The 22,275-nt window shown below is 46.8% G+C and overlaps 1 protein-coding gene across 6 annotated transcripts in view; it reads right to left on the minus strand.

Moving 5' to 3' along the window:
* The window catches only part of Eri3 (ERI1 exoribonuclease family member 3), a 135,554-nt gene that overhangs the window by 61,722 nt on the left and 51,557 nt on the right, over positions 1 to 22,275 (minus strand). For all 6 annotated transcript variants that reach the window (XM_057783688.1, XM_057783687.1, XM_057783686.1 and 3 more), the window contains one exon: positions 5,001 to 5,073. In XM_057783688.1, coding sequence (XP_057639671.1) covers positions 5,001 to 5,073 — 73 coding nt within the window. The remainder of the gene's footprint in view (positions 1 to 5,000; positions 5,074 to 22,275) is intronic.

The following is a 22,275-nucleotide window of genomic DNA, read 5'->3' on the forward strand; positions in this document are numbered from 1 at the left end:
TGTATTAAAAAAGAATTTAGCATTTGTTTCTGTCATTTTTCCAAATGATATACTAGATGTGCCGGATGTGGTAGTGGATGTCTCTAATCCCAGATGTGGTATTGGATACCTCTAATCCCAGATGTGGTATTGGATACCTCTAATCCCAGATGTGGTAGTGGATACCTCTAATCCCAGATGTGGTAGTGGATACCTCTAATCCCAGATGTGGTAGTGGATACCTCTAATCCCGGATGTGATAGTGGATACCTCTAATCCCGGATGTGGTAGTGGATACCTCTAATCCCGGATGTGGTAGTGGATACCTCTAATCCCAGATGTGGTAGTGGATACCTCTAATCCCAGATGTGGTAGTGGATGCTTCTAATCCCAGATGTGATAGTGGATACCTCTAATCCTGGATGTGGTAGTGGATACCTCTAATCCCGGATGTGGTAGTGGATACCTCTAATCCCAGATGTGGTAGTGGATACCTCTAATCCCAGATGTGGTAGTGGATACCTCTAATCCCACTACTCGGGGAGTAAAGGCAGGAAAAGTCTAAGTGCTATGCCAGCCTGGGCTAAATAGTGAGATTCTTACAAAGATAGAGGAGATAAAGGAAGCTAAACTTGGCTGAACAGGGAACTCTGTCAGATCATATAAAATGCATGCATGCACATCTAAAACACACCTAACAGCCAACACTAAGCTCATCATACATGTTACAGCCACATCCTTCTGGTTACAATTTCCCATTTGATTTCAGACAATCTCCTGTCCCCATCCCCCTTCACAATAATTCACCAACTATAGCCCTTCTTACATCTATTTCTATATGTGAATTTTAGATTTTTTATTCAAAGTGCTATTATAGCATTTATGTATTTTTTAATCATTTAACTGAAACTATACTATCAATTAAAGTAATTGTCTTTCTTTGCTGTGTTATGATGGAGTTTCGGTGTGATGCACTTCCTAGGTCATTTCTACTGGACGATTTCCCTTAGTCTAAGAAATTTTGTTGTTTGGTTTGGTTTTTGAGACAAGGTCTTACTCTGTAACCCAGATTAGTCTTCAACTCTATAGCTCAGGCTGGCCTTGAATTAAAGGCAATTCTCCTGTTTAAACCTTCTAAGTGCTGGGATTACAAACCTGGGTGGCCATATCTAGCTAGTACAGGGATTTTTAGGAACCTATATGTTTGTATCATAACAGAATTGACTATACCATTCAACATTTTACAACCATCCCAGTTCTCTATAATGATATTTTATTTATTTTTTTAATAAATAAAGCTAGCCTGAAGATCAGAAGGTAAAACTAAGTCAATAGAAGGCAGGCAGTGGTGTCACACTCCTTTAATCCCAGGATTTGGGAGACAAGTAGATGGATCTGAGTTCAAGGACACCCTGGGCTATATAAGATCAATGCAGAAACAGATCTAGGTAGTGATGGCTCACACCTTTAATCCCAGCACTAAAGGGGAATATAAAATAGGAGTAGACAGAGGCTCAAAGCTCAGCCTGCAGTCGCCCAGCCTTGGTAAGCGATAAGACTTCTCTAGTGGCTTGGCTGCTTTGCTTTTCTGATCTTCAGCTTGAACCCCAGTATCTGTCTGTGGGTTTTATGATTCGTGCTGCAGTTCTCTACCTTCCACAGCTAGCCAGATAAACCAAGCAGCTGCCATGTTCCCCCGGACTGTGGCAACGGTCTTATTTTATAGCTCTCGACCAGCAGCAGCACTCTCCCATCCCACCCTTCACGAGCTGCTGGGGATCTGTGTGTGTGTGCATGTACATATTTGGTTGTACAATCACAGTAGAGAGTCAAAACTGGTATTTGATGAACATAGGCCTGAGATGCTACAAGTTCAGTAATGTTACCCAAAGAATGTTTTAAATGTCCCACCTACAAACACCAAATCCAAATCCATTTAGAGAAACCAGTAACTGGTCTCTTACAGTTCTCTATATAGCAGCCACAGAATCTTTTTTAAAACTCAAATGAGATGGACATGGTGGCTCATGTCTATAATTTCAACACTGTGAATACTAAGGCAGGAGGAATGTCAAAAGTTTAAGGCCAGTTAGGTTACAGCAAGAGACTCTATCTCAACACAAAACAAAGAAGCAAATGAGTTGAATTTTTCTTTTAATACCCTTTCAGTAGCTCCCCTTCATCCTAAAGACAAGGGCCAAAATCAAAACATGGTCAAGCTCTGGCCTCAGCTTCCGGCTTCACCGCATGCCGTTTTCCTCTTCTCACAGCCCCTATGTCTTGGCAGTCACTCATTCAGGAAATGGAATTAAGTTTCCCTGTACTGTGAACCATCCAAAGTGATAGGGGGGGGGGTAGAACAATGAACAAGAGGCAAAAATTTTGTCTTCTCAGCTTTTATAAAGAAGCCATGCGTCTCCTCACCTCAGGCTTCACCATATGCTGCTCCCTAAGCTTGGCCAATTCCTCCTTCAGACTAGAACGTAGAGACCCTTCCCTAGGAAACTACTCTCGGACTCTACCTCAATAAATCTAGTTCTTTCTTAAGCAATCCGCAGCTCTCAATGGTCCTAAACATGTTACTAGACAGAAGTGAAATGATGTTCAACAGTCAGCTTCTCTGTTATAGTTCCAGAACCTAACACAGTACCTGACACACAGAAAGCGCTCCAGAGTATGTTTATGGATGAGTTGTGTATGTTATATCTTTGTGCATATGACTATGTTTATGTGAAAACACACACATATGTATATGTGTGTGCATACATGCATGTGTATTCTCTTATTCCTTAGTAACATTTCTAATCTCTTCAAAAGAGCTGGGAGCAGAGCTTCAAGTCTTAAAGTTGACAGCTCGATAAAAATCTAAGATCATTCAACAGCATCCCAAATGTCAGCCAACAGTGGCTTTTGCCACTCTGCTCCAGGGGAAGCAGGTGGAGGTAGGAGGTGTCAGAGCACAGCTGTTGGAAATTCCCTTTTCTGAGGCACCCCACAATTTCTGAAGGAGAGGAGAGCTGAAAAAAGTCTCTCATTTCTTCTCAGATTAGAGGCCTTTGGAAATGCGGACTCACATAGTCACACACCTGAAGCACAATATAGGCTGGGGCTAGAGAGGAAGGGATCGGATTCCTTCTTTTTCCCAAGCCTGCTTGGATTACCTCACAAGAAGAAAATACAAGGTTAACTGGGAGTAGAGTCCTCAGTTTCCCTTTATACCCATGCTTTTCTTCCATATCTTGGCAGTCCAGTAGAAAATTGATTGAAGAGGTTCAAGACAGCCTAAAGCACCATGGTGACCCTAGTGTTACCATATGGGTCAGCTACTCTCCTGCCCTTCTGCCTAGGAACCTAAAGGCAGAGAGTTATCATACACAAAATTCTAGTGAACTTCACAGAGTAATTTTTAATGGTCAGTGCCTGCCTCGCCTGGCCGGGCCTTCACATTGCATTTGTTGAGGCTGGCAAGCAGTCTCAGATAAGTTTTGACAGCTGGCACACTGTTTTCCTGGACAGTGTCTTATCTACACATGCATGCTCCACCCAAGAGGGTCTCTATGAAGCTAGTTCTCAGTGAGGAGGTGGCCAGCAAGCATACACACTCTGAGTCTAGCTGACCCCAGCCCAGCCACTGAGGCTAGAACCAGACTCTGTCTCTGTGCCCCGGAAGGACACACCTGGAAGTAAACGAGAATGGATTTATTGCTGAGTACATTGATATCCCAAGTCCAGGGAGCCTCACAGCAAGAGAAGCTCAGCAGAAGCGATGTCTAAACCGCATCTTCAGAGAGAGGGAATGTGCCTGATGATGACAGAAAAAAAGGCAAGAGGCGTGTTTCCTGAAGGGAGACATCCAGACCAAAGTACGACGCTAGGACAGCCTAGTCTCCTCAGTGAAGCAGTGTCAGAGACTCAGCTTTGTGAGTGACCATGAGGAGGTGGCGGGACAGAGAACAAAGAAGAGTACAAAGGATGCACATGAGGGAAAGGAAAACAAAGATGGGACCGAGTCCACCGTCACCCTTGTATGGAGCAAATACAGAACTAGTTTCCCTACTGTTCTTCCACATCCACCCACAAAAGCAGGTTGCTCTTTCTGCCTACAAGGCAGTCTCCTCCTGGCATACTCCCCTTCCTTGACTACCCAGTCTAAGATCCCAATCTTCACAGTATCTAATGTGATCTTGCAATGGCCTCTTTCCCCTAGGCCTACAGGGAGTCTCCATCCTGACCCTGCTGTGCTTTCCCTTCTTCAAGATCCCTGAGTGTCACTAAGCTGCCTGGATGCCTCAAGTAGACCCTGAGACTGCTCTAGGAGGATGACATGTGGGCATCATTCTCCTAGCGGCTGGGGACTCCTGGAGCAATAATTCCTCTAGAGCAAGGAACCAAGAAACTCATGACTACATTACTTCTTTTGCTCACCTAGGAAGCACAGCACCTGCTAGGGAAGGCTGGTTTCCTGTGTGACTCACTATTAGGGAACTGTCCAAGCTATACAGGATACTTTTGAGGCCCACAACCCTATCAAACTCTCCTAGGCCTACAATGCTGTATTAGTGCCAAGATCCTCCTTCATGCTCCAAGAGTCTAGCTTCCATTGTCCCCCTCCCCCCACATGAAAAAGGCTCTGCTAGGGCCAGGTAAGAGCAAAGCCAACTTAGGCAAACCCCTCTTCCTAACTAGAGCACAAAGACCACACTCAGGAGCATATAAAAAAAGATCAAGTACCATGCTTCTCCTAGTGACAGCACAGCTCAGCCCAGAGATTCAGAAAGAAAAAAAAAATTTTTCTAACTGGGACTTCTATGTTGTTTGGAAGACACAAATCGGACTCCACCTACTAGTAGTTGACATTTAAGCAGCTCCCCATCCCCAGAAACATCAACATTTCAGTGCATTATTACCCAGGGAAGAGAAAAAAGGGATACTGAGAAAATAAAGAAAAGGAAAGACACAAGGGTTAGGGGGTGGGGGGAAGTACAGGAAACCAGCGGCTCTGGGTGAAGCTCAGATGGTACCTTTTTCAGATTAATCCACTGCTTGAAGTAATCCGCCACGGGCAGGCCTAAATAATGGCACTGGCCTGGGAGCCTACAAAAAGAGAGGAGAAAACAAGTTGGAAACACACATGTCCCAAGTGCAGAGCCTTACGTTACAAAGCAAAAAACAAAACAAAACAAAGTCTACAGAACAAAGAAAGCACAGGGTCAACACATCAGCAGGGTCCCCAGCTGAGGAAGATATCCCACCTCCAGCACCATGGATACCGGGCTCAGGGGCATTCCTTAGAACAAAATGTGAGTTTTCAGATATTACACAGAATAACATCAGCTGCTACTACTTCCTAATTTGTTAAATTCTATTTTTAACATGTTAAGGACTTTTTTCTAAAGATTTATTTATTTATTATGTATACAGTGTTCTGCCTGCATGTATGCCTGCAGGCCAGAAGAGGGCATCAGCTCTCATTATAGATGGTTGTGAGCCACCATGTGGTTGCTGGGAATTGAACTCAGGACCTCTGAAAGGGCAGTTAGTGATCTTAACTCTGAGCAATTTTTCTAGCCTCACGTTAAGACTTTATGTACATTTTCCCTCAAAGTGACCCTACGAGGTAGGTCCTGTAGTCTACTGTGGTCTTCCTGCTGCTGCTCTAGAGCTGTCTGTTTTAGATTTATTATTTTATATGCATGAGTGTTTTTGCTCGGACATATGTCTGTGCATCATGTGCCTGGTGGAGAGGTCAGAAGAGGATGTCAGATCTCCTGGAACTGGAGCTACAGATGATTGTGAATACCATATGAATGCTGGGAATTTAACCTGGGTCCTCTGCGAGAACCGTAAGTGCTCTTAACCATTGAGTCACTTCTCTAGCCCGTTTGGTTGTTTGCTTCAGACAGGATCTCACTCTATAGTCCTAGCTGGCCTGGAACTCACAATGTAGACCAGGCTAGCTTCAAATTCACAGATCTACCTGCTTCTGCTCAGTGCTGGGATTAAAGGCATACACCACCACACCCAGCTCCTGGTTGGTAGGTGACTTTTTTTTTTTTTTTTTAAAAACAGGGTCTCATGTAGCCCTCCTGACTCCAGCTCCCAAATACTAGAATTAGAAACCTGTGCCACTACACTTTTAGGCAGTGTTGGGGTCAAACCCAGGGTGTCAGGCATGCTAGGTAAGTACTCTAACAAGTGGACTACGTTCCCAGTCCTCCAAAAGAGGAGCAAGTAAACAGTCTTCCCTTTTTAAAAACTGGTATCTCAGGTATGTATCAGTAACAGAAAACTGACTAACACAGGGCTCAAAAAGGGAAAATGAGTCTTCAGAAATTATGCGAAAAACAAAAACAAAACAAAAACCGGGTATGGTGGCGCACGCCTTTAATCCCAGCACTTCGGAGGCAGAGGCAGGCAGATCTTTGTGAGTTCAAGACCAGTATGGTCTACATAGTGAGTTCTAGGACAGCCAAGGCTACATAATGGAGAGACCCTGTCTTAAAAGAAAATTACAGAGAACAAGACTTCCACATCTTCATCTACTGTAATCAGACTGGTGACGACCCTAATTGTCATCACAGTGCCTTTATTCAGTAACTGATGAAAAGAGATGCAGAGATCCACAAACAATCACTGGGCCAGGCTCTGGGAGTCCTGAAGAAAGAGAGGAGGGATTGTTTGAGCCAGGGGAGTCAAGGTTATAACAGAGGAACCCACAGTAACAGCTGACCTGAGCTCATGTGAGCACACGGACTCTGACCAACAGTTAGGGAGAATGCCAGAGATCAGCCTAAGCACTCTGCATGTGTGTGACACTTGTGTAGCCTGATCTGTTTGTAAGACTCCTCATGGTGAGAACAGGACCTGTCCCTTGCACTTAGCTGACTTTTGGGAACCTGTTCCCCATGCTGGGTTACCTTGTCCAGCCTTTACACAGTGGGAGGAGCTCAGTCCTGCCTCAACTTGATGTGCCATGCTATGTTCAATTCATGGGAAGCCTGCCCTTTCTGAATGGAGATGGTTGGGGAGGGGAGAAGATGAGAGTTGGGGGTAGGGAATGGAAGGAGGGAGAGGAAACTGTGGACGGTATGCAAAATAAAGGAAAAAATGTTAACTAAACAAAAAAAGGGAGAGAGAAAAGACTTGCACATCTTCCCAGAACCTTCCTAAGATCCAAGAGCTCAGATAGCTTTCCACCTGCTACCCTGCTCCAGGTCACAGGCCTTGGGTCTCTGCACGGTTCCTAAGAGACAATGCTTTATGAGTCAAGACTCTCTCGACTCATTGCCCCTTCTCATGACATCAGGAACCTGAGGTCACATATGTCCTTTTGACGCCACTTCCTATCACTTGTGGTTAGCCTAAGTTCTCGAAGAAGCATGCATTCCTTTTCTGTAATACATAGAGCTGATATTTTTGTTTGATCTGTCTTTCAAGACAGGGTTTCTCTCTGTAACAGCTCAGGCTGCCTTGGAATTTGCTTTGCAGAACACAGAGCTCTACCTGCCTCTGCTTCCCAAGGGCTGGGACTAAAGGTGTGCACCACCACGTCTGGCCACAGAGCTGACTTTTTAGCTTAAAATCAAGTTATTGGTGTCAAATGTTAGAGTGACCAAATAAAATGAGACGTGAGAAAACCCAATGGACTTCATAATCTGGAGGCCCCGTGAACCTAGTGAGCAGTGTTAACAGCAGTGGGCCAGGCAAGGAAGAGTAGAGGGAAGAACCTCTGAGAGACAAGGCGATGGAGAACACAAGTGCAGGCGCCTTTCTTAGGAACTGTGGCTAAGAGAATCTAGTGGAAACAAGTTCACCTCAGAAAGTTGAAGGGAAATCTAACCTTCCTTTCATCACCATTCAAATATTTGACAGATACTAATAGGAAGTTAACCTCAGGAAGTAAACTAAGATGAATTACGTCTTTCTTTTGAGACAGGGTCTTTCTACATAGCACTGTCTGTCCTGGAACTCTTTCTGTAGACCAGGCTGGCCTTGAACTCAGAGAGATCACCTCTGCCTCCCGAGTGCTGGAATTAAAAGCATATGTCATCACACCTGGCACTGTCTTTCTGGAGTGGCAGGTTTCTTTCAAAGACAGATGGCACAGCAACATTATCTGTAACTAGCTAGCTTTCTGGAGGAGAATTTCTGGCTGATGAAGGGGTATCCAGAAGTGGTATGCCCATATAGGGCCAGGGACCAAGGACATGAAGCCATTAAGCAAGGCTTCTAAGGGTAAGAAGTGGCCTGAGCAGCTAGAATGGAATTTCCTGAGAAGCAAACTGTAATTGGACCGTTTAAATCGCATCATTTGCTTCTTTTTCTTTGATGTTCCTTATCCTTTGTGTCCTAGAAAATGATTGCTAAGCTCATTGTTTCAGAAAAATTACATTGAGGTCTATTGTGGAGAGGAGGAACACAGGGACCTAATCAGAAAAGGGCGGCCCCAAGGGATTCCCTTTTCTGTGGGATTTTTTAAAAAGATTACTTATTATTATTTTAAGATTATTATTTTTAAAGATTTATTACATATACAGTATTCTGCCTGCATGCGTACCTGCACCCCAGAAGAGGGCACCAAATCTCATTATAGATGGTTGTGAGCCATCATGTGGTTACTGGGAATTGAACTCAGGACCTCTGGAAGAAGAGTCAGTGCTCTTAACCGCTGAGCCATCTCTCAAGTCCCCTTTCTGAGGGATTTCATTGGTACATGACAACTATAGACAACACCTCCAGGTAGGAAAGGTCTAGATCAGTGGGATCCTGCCTGCTCCTCTCCACAGGAGTTGCAGTGAGAACAGACCAGAAAGAAAGATCATCTAAACAGTCATTCATATCTGAACATGGGTTTTTATTGCTGTAAAGAGACACCATGACCACGGCTACTCTTACAAAGGAAAACACTTAATTGTTTACAGTTTCAGAGATTCAGTCCATTATCATCATGGCAGGCTCTGGTTGGGAGTCCTAATGGTGTAGGACACTGGATCAAACTGGGGTCAGGGGAGTCGGATCAAGCGTGGCCTCTCCAGGACAGTCTCTCCCCTCCTGGGCCCCTCCAAGGCTCTGTTGAGGAGCAGCTATAGGGGTGTCCTGGAGTCTAGCTTCCTGTGTGATTTATATACGAGCTCATAATGGCACCGACTGGTAGTAAATAATCAAATATGAAATTTTATCATTTAATTAACCAAAAAAATAAATGATTAAGGGCCCTGGGAAGAAGGAAGCCTGGTCACCCCCACGTTAGCTGCTACTGTGGGCATGGAGTGGATCATTACTGGATCTGTTCTCATTCACCCCATAGGTGTAACCCTCATTGTCCCTGCATCATTGACAGGCAAGTTGAGGTCTGGAGAGGGCAAGACAGCCTGGAGTTCCTCAGGAGCCACTCAGCAGCCTTGGGTAGGATCCTGTGAACCCCAAATCCAAGACTCAGTCCTTCTACTTTGGCTGATTCCATTTTCCAGCTCAGGATCAACTCATGCATCCGCCCCATGAATGCCTCTTGGACTGCTATGGTCATGAAGCCACTTGGAGGGACCCTCAGATGAGGGTTGTTTGGAGCAGTGAATGGCATATGGGACCTCTGGGGTGCAGCAGACAAGGTGCTGCAGAAGTGGCTCAGAGTCTTACATCTTTCAGGCAACAGGAAGCCAAATGAGATACTGGGCGGTATCCTGAGCATAGGAAACCTCAAAGCCTGCCTCTACAGTGACACAATTCCTCCAACAAGGCCACACCCATTCATTCCAACAAAGCCACACCTCCTAATAGGGCCACCCCCTATGAGATTATGGGGCCAACTACATTCAAACTCCCACAGACCAGCAGCAATCCTTAGTGCCTCTCTGTACTCTATATCCGACTGAAGTATGAAGGGGGAACTCCATGCATGAATTTGCAGATCTAAGGAGAAGAGTAGGGTTGCTAGTGCTCCTCTGAATATTCCAGTCCTGTGACTCCCAGCATAAACAATACAAATATAGTAGGGCCCAGACTCAACTTCATGAAAGATAGAACCAAGAGCTAGAACCTGAACTTCCAGGTGTCTCATGGGACAATAGCTAGACATCTTTATTACACATTCCTATCCCAGCATAGAGAGCACAAGGCAGGTTAGAGTGGTCACCATTCCCTACACAAACGAGGAAACAGATTCAGTGAAGAAAAAGAATTTGTTCAATCATGTAACAAGTCAAGATTAGAACTAGAAATGAACTCTAAGGCTTCTGAATATATGGGTGCCAACTGCACATATTCTCCTAGAGACTTTGACTCATCTCTGAGAAGGCAAAGCTCGGAACCTTGTAGAGGTGGGTAGGATGGTAGCTACTGCTCAAGGTCCTATCTTCATTCAACATTCTAGGAGTCTAAAGTCAGTAGGGACCAGTAGATAATACACGGTTCCATTAATCTGGCAAAGAAAAGGGCAAAGACTCCCGGTACAAAGGGTCCAAATGCTCAATTTCTACCAGATATTGATCCCAAGGAAAAGAGCCACTGGCAGTGGGCCCTGAACTAGCCTGCGGGCATAAACGTGCAGGCAAGTTTATGGTGCCCAGGTCTCCATGCAGCTGGATTCACTGGGCACAAAGCTCCCCAACTGCCCAAACATCATCTGGTCATGCTTATTACTGTTGCCCAATGAAATTTTATGCACCGAGTCCACAGGTGTGATTTCCCCTTCTTTATGAGGGGTCGGAATGACATCACTGATGGCCAATAGAAAAGACCCAATTATGTCCAGGCCATAAAAAGGAATGGGACTTTTTTTCTTCACCAAATCAAAACTTCCTTCAGTTTCATGAATACAAGGGGCCCCTTTTAAGGACACCATCCACCCCCACACGTGCACACCAGTCCTGCCTGTGGGCTCTAAAGCAAGGTACATGATCACTCTTCAAATGCTGTGGGCCTAGAGCCAGAAAGGGCCCATACCTTGGCATTTACCATGTGGTCTTGCTCTTATCAAGTAACCAGAACAGAACCTCCATCCCTATCCTCAGATGATTGCCAGACTCCTCACTTGTCTAGCTTCCTGCTGACACTTTTAAACAACAAAACAAGAGCTTCTGCTTAGAAAGAAGAGAACATGGGAGGATAAAACCGTAAGACAATGTCTCTCCCCACAAACAGACAACAAAGCAAAGGGAGCCCCACCTTCCCCAACCCAGCCCTCATTCAGGCCTACCACCTGCAACTGAGCTTTCTGGCGTGGCCCAGACAGCTTTGATAGCAAACAGGTGTGGTGAGCTTGGCGCCAGTCAAAGCAGGGGAGTAGCTCATTAAGGGAGCCCCCACACCCCACCCCTTGCTAATGGGTATGACCAAGGTGGAACCATTGTTAAGCAGGCTTCAGCTTTGAAGATTTGGTGAATGGAGCTTGGGGGAATGCCACAAGGTTTGAGTTGAGGAGACCACAGAGGTCTGACAGACAGACTGCAGGCAGATTCCAAAAGGCAGGTCCAGCAAGAGAGCAGACGGACACCTGTGCTGGAAGAGGCCGTGGACATTATTCCTTAAAGGTTTTGCTCCCTTCAAATTTTAACCAATAAACTCATCTTGGGAGTCTGACTTTTTAGCAGACTCAAGACTTTAGAGAGGAGGGACCAGCAGGCTGGAGTCATCATCTGCTCCTTTCCACCTCACAGGAAACGCCATGGCACTTGGATCTCAGAATGGCATGGATTGTCAGTCCTGATGACCAACAGCACCGAAATGTGTAGACATCACTCATCTCTAGAAACCATTGTGTTCCTGTGACATGTAGAGAAGGAATGTCTCAGTCATCAGTGGACCATGAAGGAAAGAGGACCAACTTTGCAAAGGAGTGGGTCAAGAGAAGTCAGAGCAAAGACCCTGCAAAGGGGCGACTCTGAGGCACATGCAGCTTTCTCATTTGCCCATTCCAATACAGTTGTCACCAGCTGTCCTACATTTCAGAACTGCCACGATTCTCTATGCGACTACTCTGCTAGTGAAGAGAGACTGAGCCCCAGGAACGACCCCCGACCCCTGGAGCCCTGTCTAGGGTACCACCTAGTCAGAGTGCCACAGCCTACATGATGTAAGTCTGCATCCAGCATATGCCAGCCACACCAACCTGAGCAGCACTTAGCTGGGGACATGGCTCTTTGTCTCTCCTGCTTCCATTCCCCACCCAGAGGAGATAAACAGAGCTCGAGTGATGAACAGCCCGCCTTTCACGATCACTTTTCCTCAAGTTGAAGAGAGTGGCTAGTGATGGATGGGCTGGAATTTGGTTATCAGGAAGGGCTGTCAGCCAGAGGTGCCTATCTCCTCCCCCACTACGCAGGGCATCATTACATTGTGGCATAGAGGTAAAATATGACCAAGGGGAGGAAAGGAAGAAAGAGGGGAAGGCTGGGCTTACAGACGGAGCAAATTGAGCAACAATGAGAGCAGGCATGAGGCTGGAACGTTAGTTATCTGCCTGTGACACCTTTTATCTCTGCACAAATTGGTCCTTCCTCCCCCACTGCATCCTCTTATACAAACAGAAGCAGACACAATGTGTCACCACTGCAATAGCACAGCAATTTAACCCGAATTAGTAAGGGGGTCAAGCTAGGAAATAAGGGTTTCTCATTTCAACAGGTTTCCTTGTCTCAACTCTGAACCACCACATCATAGGGAGGAGAGTGAAGAAAAAGCAGACTCATAATTGAATTCACTCACTTGGTCACTGCTGATGCATAAAAAATTAATGCTCAAGCCTCCTACTTATCAAAGCTAGTTATTCTCCATCTCACTTGTGTGATATGCCATGTCAAAAGACATGGCCTGCTCTAACCAGGCCACCACTCAGGGCTAGGAATCAGCAAGAACAGGGAGTAAGGAAAAGATACCCTAGCCAGAAACTGAGGGCTAGACGTTTATAGGCCAGGCTGCAGGAGAGTGCTGGATGTGCAGAGTGGCAACTGTAGGGTTACAGGTGCTGACCACATCGAAAGCAGTCTTTGACAGCTCAAGAACAGACTTATGGGCACACCTCTAGTCCCAGCACTTGGGAAGCAGAGGCAGGTAGATCTCTGAGTTCAAGGTCAACCTAATCTACAGAGCAAGTTCCAGGAGAGCCAGGGTTGTACAGAGAAATCTTGTCTTGAAAAACAACCAACCAAACCAAACAACACAACAAAAGAATACATTTATGTCTACAGACGTCCTATCCCCCTCCAAAGAAACATTCTTGGTCTACTCTCCAACAGAAGACATCAGTATGTTTAGGAGTAACCCCTCTCCAACAGACAGACCGGTCTGTGTGTCTGGGATGGCTGCACCACTGACATGGACAAGACTTGAGGAGGCAAGAAAGGAGCCTGGCCTATTCCTCATGACCTCCACCATGGAGGGACCTGGAGCTCGAAAGGCCCTCAATAGGCAGGTAGTACACCACACCACCACACCTCACTCCAATCCTGCTCTAGGGCTCTGTTGCACTAATCTGCACTCGATCAAGTGGTCATTGTCCTTGAGTAAAGGACATCACCTCCATTCCTCCTAAGCTAAGAGAACTAAAGGAGCCAGTCAAGGGAGACAAGATTTTGAAACCAGGGGCTCAGAGGAGAGTTTTGGATAGAAGGCAGCAGACATCAAACCTGCAGTTTGGAGATGCTTCTTTGCCAGATGAAGCGAGGTAAGGAAAGATACTAGAAAAGTGATCTGGGGATAAATGGCAAAGGCAAAGCTCCAGAATCACTCAATAGCTTCAGAAATGAACTGAGGGGAGGAGTTATGAAGGAGGAAGCCAGGAACTCCTCTCTCAAGTTTAAAGACGAAGCATACAAATACCAGGTACAAAAAGTCAAGGGCCCATTCCAGACACAAAGTAGGAGAACCTTAACCGACCACCACTGCTTTATGAGCACTGCTGAGCCCCAGGATGCTCAGATCAGAAGCTACTCAAATTTGGTTCCTCTATTCAGTGGCTTCCAGGTCCATCTGGAAGATAACCACAGCATAAACATAGTAGTCTGGAAGCAACTACTGAGGAAGGGCCCCTGTGTTCCTGATGATGGAGGACAATACCCTGTAGCACTTACAGAGTCTCAGCTTCAATCCCCTGTTCAACAAGCATGTGCACTGTCCCTCCACTGTTCTCTGCCAGCCCAGAGCCCTGGGAGGATGCACTGCTGACTTATCGGCCCACTTTCCTCCACACTTACACTTGCTCCTATCCTCTGGGATATCTGCAGGTTACAATTCCAACCACAGGCTTCAGAAAGATGATACACTTGCGAGAGCCTGCAAAGGGTCAGGAGAGAGTACTGTCTGAAATACCAGCATGACAGCTGGCTCCCTGTCTGTCTCCTCTTCCCCAGCCCCCTCCCCAAACTTGTCATGGTACAAGAAGTCTATAAGCAGCCCATCAGATTTAAATATCAGTGCGCATGAAGCAGCAGCAAGAGCGAGGGAGCAGGAAGCAGACAGTGAGCGCCTCTGTCGCCACTGCTGTCAGGGAACACTAATGAATTTCACCACCGGCAGCCATGCTTCAGCTGGAGGGTGGGGGCGAGGTGGAGGGTAGGGAGTTTTCTTGGGAGAACTCTGTCAGTACTAAAACATCTTTTCCAGAGCCTTGTTAATATATGTTACTGAGGAACTGAGCACTATGGCCCAACCAAGACTTCAAGGGGAGGGGGAGACTGGGGCAAATCCTGATGCTTTCTAAAACAGGAAGGGGCATACTAAGTATGAGGCTGGAGGGAGCCAGCCAAGCCCCATTAGATGGGTGACCTCGGGGCTGCTTCCCACCTTGCTTTACCACCACCCCACAGGCTTATCTCAGAGGCCTTGGCTGTTCAGTTAGGGGAAAAAGGAAAGGAAGGGCCCAGGCAGCAAAAGGGTAGACTGGTCAACTTACTGCCCATCCTACCTCACAGAACTGTAGTTAACTCCACAAAGAGGCCCAGAGGAACATGTTAGACACCACCCTTCTGGACCTGAGGAAGATGGGTGAGAAGACTCCGCACCTGTTCTAGAGGCAGCTACTTCCCACAGATGTCAGGACAGACGAGGCTTATCTTCCAGAGCAGGTTGTGAGTGCTCTTGAGACTGTCCCAAGATCCTAAGCAACAGATCCATGACTTAAATCCAGGTCTATTTGTTGCCTCCTGTGTATCCTCTACTGCCAGACCCTGCCCTTCTCATTCCCTCCCACTGGTGTACACGCCTCTCTGGCATGGCAGAGTCCACAGCTGCCGTATAGCACTAGGCTGGGCTCTAGGCCAGGGTGAACCCAGCCAGGAAGAGAAAGCTGTGGGACCGAGCCAGGCCATCACCTGGGAGTTGCCACAGCTCAGAGGGCATGGATGCAGCAGAAGTCTTCCCTCGGGTGCCCTCTGCACAACTCTGATCAACAGTGTCTGATCTGGCAGCAACCTGCTGTGCAGGGGGCAGATGACATTTAATTTCCTCTTGGTTTCCCTACAGTACAGACGAAAGGCCGTCACCTGCGTCTGGGTCTGGCAGCACAGCTGGAACCGTTCCCAGACATGCTGCTAGGGCGAGTTCCCAAACAGAACCAGAATGCAGGCGGGTGCACCGGGATGCCCCCCTCAGGCCAGGCTGCTAGTCCTCCCAGGGAAAGCAAACCTCAAATCTCTAGAGTCAAGCCATTGCTTAAATATGCTAAAGAAACTATGTGCAGATTATTTCCCATTCCTGGCTTCTTATTAAAAAGATGAATTTATTATTGCATGTGTATGAGTGTTGGGCCTACATATATGTATGTACACCACATGCATGCAGTGCCTGAGGAGGCCAGAAAGAAGCCTAGGATACTCTTAGACTGGAGTTATAAATGGTTATGAGCCACCATGTGGGTGCTAGGAACTGAACCCCAGTCCTCTAGAAGAGGACCTAGTGCTCTTAACCACTGAGCCATCTCTCCAGCAGCTAGTGCTCTTAACCAACATGACATTTCTCCAGTCCCAATAATTTATATTTTTTATGGGTATGGGTATTTTGCTTGCATATATGTCAGATACCCTAGGACTGGAATTACAGAAGGATGTGAACCACCGAGTGGGTGCTGGGAATCAAAACTGAATCCTCCGGAAGAGTGGCAGTGCTCTTAACTGCTGAGTCATCTCTCCCCGTTCTTTCAGCTCCTAGTTTTCCAGCCACCTACTGACCACCTCTACTCCCATCTCTCCCCTCAGAACCCACAGGAAGTGCAGAAGTGTCATGAGCACGCTGTGGAAAAGTGTAACACACACCTCTCCAGTGTGTGGAAAAGTGTAACACACACCTCTCCAGTGCTACAAATGCCCCGAAATCCTATCACTTGTACCTTCCAGTGTCTAGGCAAACAATAAGATAAACACCTCTCCAGTGTCTGTCCCATGGCACAATGCTCACTTGTGTGGGAAGTGCTGGAGCTGCTACCAAGACCTGGACAGAGCTCCTTACCATACAGAGTATCAGGGAATAAGGTAGGGAAAGGAGGCTGAGCACCAGACTGGCCAATGTCTTAGCCGATGGCCTGTCTTATTTTTGGCTCCCTAGTAGTTTAAGCTGTCTTCCAGATACCCCACATATCCTCGTCTAGTCTCCACCTAGCCTGTGGCTATCTTGACCCTATGCTTGGACTGTGTTTGTATGGCCTACAATGCCCCCTAGAGGCTCTGAAGAGAGACACCCTCCTGGTACTCAGGGTCTGGGATATAGTTCAGCCTCTGCTCCATATAAATGCACAAGAACACAGCTGTTGTCTTTAACCTCTGGCTGGTCCCCTGCCCTGATTCCAGCTCTCCTAATTTTTTTCAAGAACTGCAAGCCCTCAGCCTGCACAGAGCACTCTTCCCGGCACAACAGCACTGGAACAAACTTGGGGAGTTTGACACTGTGTTCTAGAAGCTCTAGGTCTAAGGGTTTCAAGAGAGAGAAATCAGGCTACCTTATGGACTAGGGAAGAACAGAGCTTCTCACTGTGTTTGCTGTCTTCTTTACGGGGTTTTCAGTCTACTTTGCCCTGTTGTTCTGATCACACGATGCTCCCCACAGTCCCCAGCACACTACTTCCTAGGCCTAGAGTAGATTTCAATGGGCTAATTTCAGGCCACTGCTGCCTGCCTGTGCCTTCAGGGTGTGCACACTTAACACCTTCCATGGCAGTTTCCTACAGTATTCTCAGGAGAGAAGCACTACAGTGGAAGGAATTGACATTTACAGGAAAGTCCTGGTGGATATGGCTGACAAATGCCACTCTTAAATCAACACATGGGATACACCTGCTACTATGATCAATCATCTAAAACTGACATCCAAAAACCTAAACAGATAGCATTTGGCCAATCTCTGAGCCAAATGTAGCATATTACAACATGAAATTCCACTTCCTAGATGTTTCCAAATTCTGTATGTGGGAACATGGGGACATAGAATAATCTCATCCCTGTCAAGTATTTGTCCTATGGCCAGCCAGCCTAGAAAGGAGTCACATGTACCATAGTTCTGGATCCAGGACTGGAAATGAGTGAAGGTTCTTGGGGGTCAATCACCAAGCACACTATCTAAAATTCCTCCAGCCAATTTTGCAAGGGCTATAGAGGGAAGCAAGGGATGGTGTCCTTCTGGCTAAAGCCACTTGTTAACAGGCCTTGGATTCCTTTATCTCTAGGGAAAGGAAGGTAGCACTGAGCACTGCCCCCTCCCATGCCTCCCAGCAGGGCCAGGGAGGACAGCCATTAGTGTGTACCTCAGCAGACAATGGGGAGGAGAAGTCTCCAGAGCAAAGGACAACTGCAGCAATTAGAATGCAGGGAGGTTCAGAAGCTATTTAACTGGGTAACCCCTGAGGTCACTGCATCTGACTCCCATCCCTGGATAAATATTGTATGAGAGGGGAGGGGGGCGAGCAAGGGAGCCGAGGCATAGCAGTTCCTCCTTCCCCTCCTTTCCCACCCGATGTGCTGCCTCCAGCCACACACAACAGGAACATTATTTACAGCCCTGACAGTCAGAGCAATCACTCTGCTAACCAAGAGGGAATGGACAAAGTCGACTTACCAAAAATTGACTATGGCAATTGAAGAAGAAACCAGGGTGGTTGGGGGAAGGGAGCTGAGCTAACACAGACACAAGGTTTCCCTTGTCCTCTGGGTCCTGCTGGAGCAGGTACTGCCACCCTTAAACCCTCAAGTATGGCAGTTGAAGCAGGTCTTGACTACCAGAGTGAATCAGAGAAATGGGGCATCCTTCCACCTCTCATCACTATCTGCGTGCCCTCGGCAAAGATGGAGCCCTGTCTACCTGCCCAAAGGAATCCAGACCAGCCACAAACCACCTGCAGACCCAGCTGGCCCTTAGCTGACCTGATAGGCAAAGGCCAAGAACATGGAAGTAGGATACTGCAGACAGAGGCGGGGGGCGGGGGGGCGACAACAGGAGAGCCTGAGAGCAGGCTGCGCTCGGCCCCCTTTGCCACTCCCGCAGTCCTGCTCTAATGCGCCCTGACATGCCTCTGAAGACAGAGAGCTGTTTGCAGTCAGCACCGTGATTTGTTAGTAATTATTTCCATGGTGTCACATTGCTGTCACTCTGTTAACAAAGAGACAGGCTGCCTCGGGCTGCCTGCAAGAAAGAATCGCAGAGAAAAAGGCCTGTCAGGCTCCCGGGATTCTCTGGGCTGGCTTTCTTCCCCAAACCAACATCTTCGCAGGCTTTGGAAGAATCAGTTTTACAGAACATCAAGTCTGAGTTGTGTTGCCCTTTAGCCAGGGACACTGAGAATTTATCCAACCCACTCACAGTTGCTCTTCCCAAACCTCTACAAAGCTAAGCCCCTCTACAAAGCACAGGCCACCATGCCAACTGAAACACAAGGCTCCCTAGCCTTCAACTCCCAAACTCCATGCTCCTTGACTCTTCCACCTGGCAGCTGGGTCTATCCTTTGCAGGTGCTCTTAAAAGCCTTACAAAACAAACCTCATTCTGACCAGACCAACACAGCTACCCATTTAGCATGGGAGGGGGTTAGGGAAAAACAGGATGGCTGAGAATCTTCCCTTTACAAATCCACCAATTGCATTCAAGAGCAAAGCTGTTTAGGAGCCACACCCTTCTAGCTTCCATAAGCAAGAACCTCTGAGGAGCAACTACAAGCAGACCTGTCTTTCCCTGGCCTGGATCTGCTCAGAGTCTGCGAGGGAGAACTGATGGTTTGTGTGAGTACAGAGTAATGTCTCCATTACCCTGGTTGGGAATTAGAGGACAGATTGGCAAGCGCTCACAAAACAGAGGTCACCCACCTTTACAGGCACGGAAAGTTGGAGATTCTCTCCTCTTACAGAGGTGATCAAGCTTCAGGACAGTGGAAGGGAAGCTCCAATACTGAGAAACTCAATGCCATGCAATGGTAGCAGAGGTGGTGGCGGCAGCTAACGCCACCTCTAGCATCAAGAACAGAAAAGGAAGACAGCCACAAACCCTGAGAAGCCCTGTTAAAGCCACTGCCACCAAGATCCTGCAGAACCCTAATAGACAGAGGAACCTGGACAGGACCAAAAATGTTTGAGAAGTTCTCATGTTTTGTTTACGCTGTGCCCTCAATTCCTGAAACAGTGCAGGGCACACTGTGGGTACCTAACACTCATCTGCCAAAAGAAGAAATAAATGAGCCAGAATGACTTAATGCTTCTTCCATGGGCCTAGGGCCAGTGTCTCCCTAACCTTTATCTCAGACAGGAAGAAAACAGATGGTTTCCAGAATACAGAAGGAAGGCCACAAGGTTAAAGGACTGGAAATAGTTTTTAAAGGATGAGAGGAGCTGAGGCAAGTTGATAGGCAGAGGTATTTCTTTCTTTCTTTTTTTTTATTATAATAATACTTCTTTTTTCTTTTTAATATTTATTTATTTATTATGCATACAATATTCTGTCTGTATGCCTGCAGGCCAGAAGAGGGCACCAGACCCCATTACAGATGGTTGTGAGCCACCATGTGGTTGCTGGGAATTGAACTCAGGACCTTTGGAAGAGCAGCCAGTGCTCTTAACCTCTGAACCATCTCTCCAGCCCCGGCAGAGGTATTTCTATATTAAAATGAACATTCATGTACTCATTCAGCAAACATAAGCTAAATACCCAAAGAAGGTAGATATTCCAACAAAAGGAAAAGTGCAGTAATGCAAAACAATGAAATATAAACAACAAAAAGGCCAAATGAATTAAACTATCACTACATTGTACAAAATAAATCAAACACAGAAGAGTACATTTCGTATGACTTAATTTCTATGAGGGCACGAACAGGTGAAGCTAACCATGAGTAATCTAAGTCACTATGATGCTTAGCGGCAGGGGTAGGCATGACTGACTGAGATGATGAAAACAGTCTTGATTACGATGATGGGGACACAGGTGTATACATGTATGCAAACTTACCATGACAGAAATGACATATGCTTATATTTACATACTCTACTATACCTACTTTATGCCTTGATTTGGGGATGGGGAATACCAGGGACTGAACCTAGGTTTTCAGGCATGCTAAGTGAGCAATCTGTCACTGAATCACATATCAAGAACTCTTTCTACTCTTTATTTTGACATGAGGTCTCACAAGGTTGCCCAGGTTGGTCTTGAACCGCTCTACAACCCACCCAGAAAAGCCTTGACCTGCTGATTTCCTTACTTACTTCCTCCTGAGTGGCTGGGATTATAGGCCTGGGCCACAAGGCCTATAGGCTCATATCATGTTTGTTTATTTAAGACCAAAAACAAAAACAGAAGTTGATAGTCAAGAGTCACAAAAATAATAGGCGAAGCCTTAGAAAAGAAACACTGGTTTTAAAATATCTCACACAAAAGAAAATACTAATTTTGGGGGCGGGAGCACCAGTAGTTTCTTCTTAGGAGACAAGGCCCTCCAGCCTTCATTCTGACAGAGAATACACACACCTGTGGAAATGTCAAGACTCAAGATTAAAAATGTTCCACACACAGAGAAACAGGGCCCAAGTCTCAGTCTAGGGGTGGTAGCTGGGAGGGAGAGGTTGCACTCCACGTCAGGTGAGTTCAAGGAGGACAGACAGAAGATCACATGCCCCAGCCATTTCCCAGATAGCTCTGAGGCCTCTAAAGCACCCTATCTGTCAGACTCTGCTCCTGAGAATAAAGCCAGACTTTGAGTCTGAGCTGGAGCCACAGACATAGGACCCAATTTGTCTTCCTGACAATCCAGGCATAGAGACTAGCTGAACTAGTCCAACTCTGGGATAAGAGGAAGGTCTCAGAGGGTCCAAGCCTGTTGCCAGAAAAGGAGGGGCAAAGACACACACAGATGGTCCTTGGGAGCTGTACAGATCAAGTCCTAGGGCTAGAATTTGGATAGCAACACTAGCTTCTAGACCACTTTTAAATGGTAAAGGACCATTCACTCACTAATTCTGCAGCAGGCAATGAGGCCGCTATTGCTTTTAACATCTCACTGCCTGATTAGTCATTAAGTTATCTTTAATCAGTTTTAACTGGGCAAAACTATTCTGAGGTTACTATAATAACTTCAGCGATTTAAACCCTCTGAGCCTTCCCAGGGGTGAGAATATGAAGCTGTCACCCTAGCCACAAGTACCGAGAAAGAGCAGCAGAGGCCCTGTCTACCAGACAGCAGTTTCTCCTCTAGGGCCCCTCCAGCCATGAACTCCGTCCAAGGCAGACTTCCCAATGAAAGCACCAAGGGAAGGTGGCGTGGTAAGAGGCCTGCTAACCTGCAGTTCTAGGACATCCTGAAGAGTGCAAAGGGAGCAAAGACTGGGAACCACGAGCTGTCCTGGCTACATTTCAGAAATGGATAATCCCTTTAATGCCGGTTCTAGGCCCAGACCTAAAGGAGGGGCATTCAGAAGTTTCTGAGTAGGCTAGCTCCGGGGGTGTCTGTGTTCACACACCGGGGGAGGGGGAGCACTCCTTACTCCTCCAAGCCTAAGAACTCTCAGCCCAAGGAGCTGTCAGGCTAACGAGGCTACCCCACCACTACTCCATCTGAGCGTGGCAGGCTGCACCGCACGACTGGCTTCAGGTGGCTCTTCTTTAATTAATGGCATCCCAGGCTCTGCAGGGAGCTTCACCCCACAATGAATGGCCCTCTCTCATTAGAGGCGAGCCTGCCATGATGTATTCAGGGTGAGGGCCAGGATTCATTTCCCTGTCTGTGGGTTGGGGATGGGAGGGAGGAAGAGGCACCAAGGAGATTTATATCGAGTGACTTGGATTAGCTGCAGCTGAAACATGACCCCATCAACTCAAGCTGCCTTCTTGGGGCTA

Source organism: Chionomys nivalis, chromosome 11 (genome assembly GCF_950005125.1).
Source record: "Chionomys nivalis chromosome 11, mChiNiv1.1, whole genome shotgun sequence".
Lineage (NCBI taxonomy): Eukaryota > Metazoa > Chordata > Mammalia > Rodentia > Cricetidae > Chionomys > Chionomys nivalis.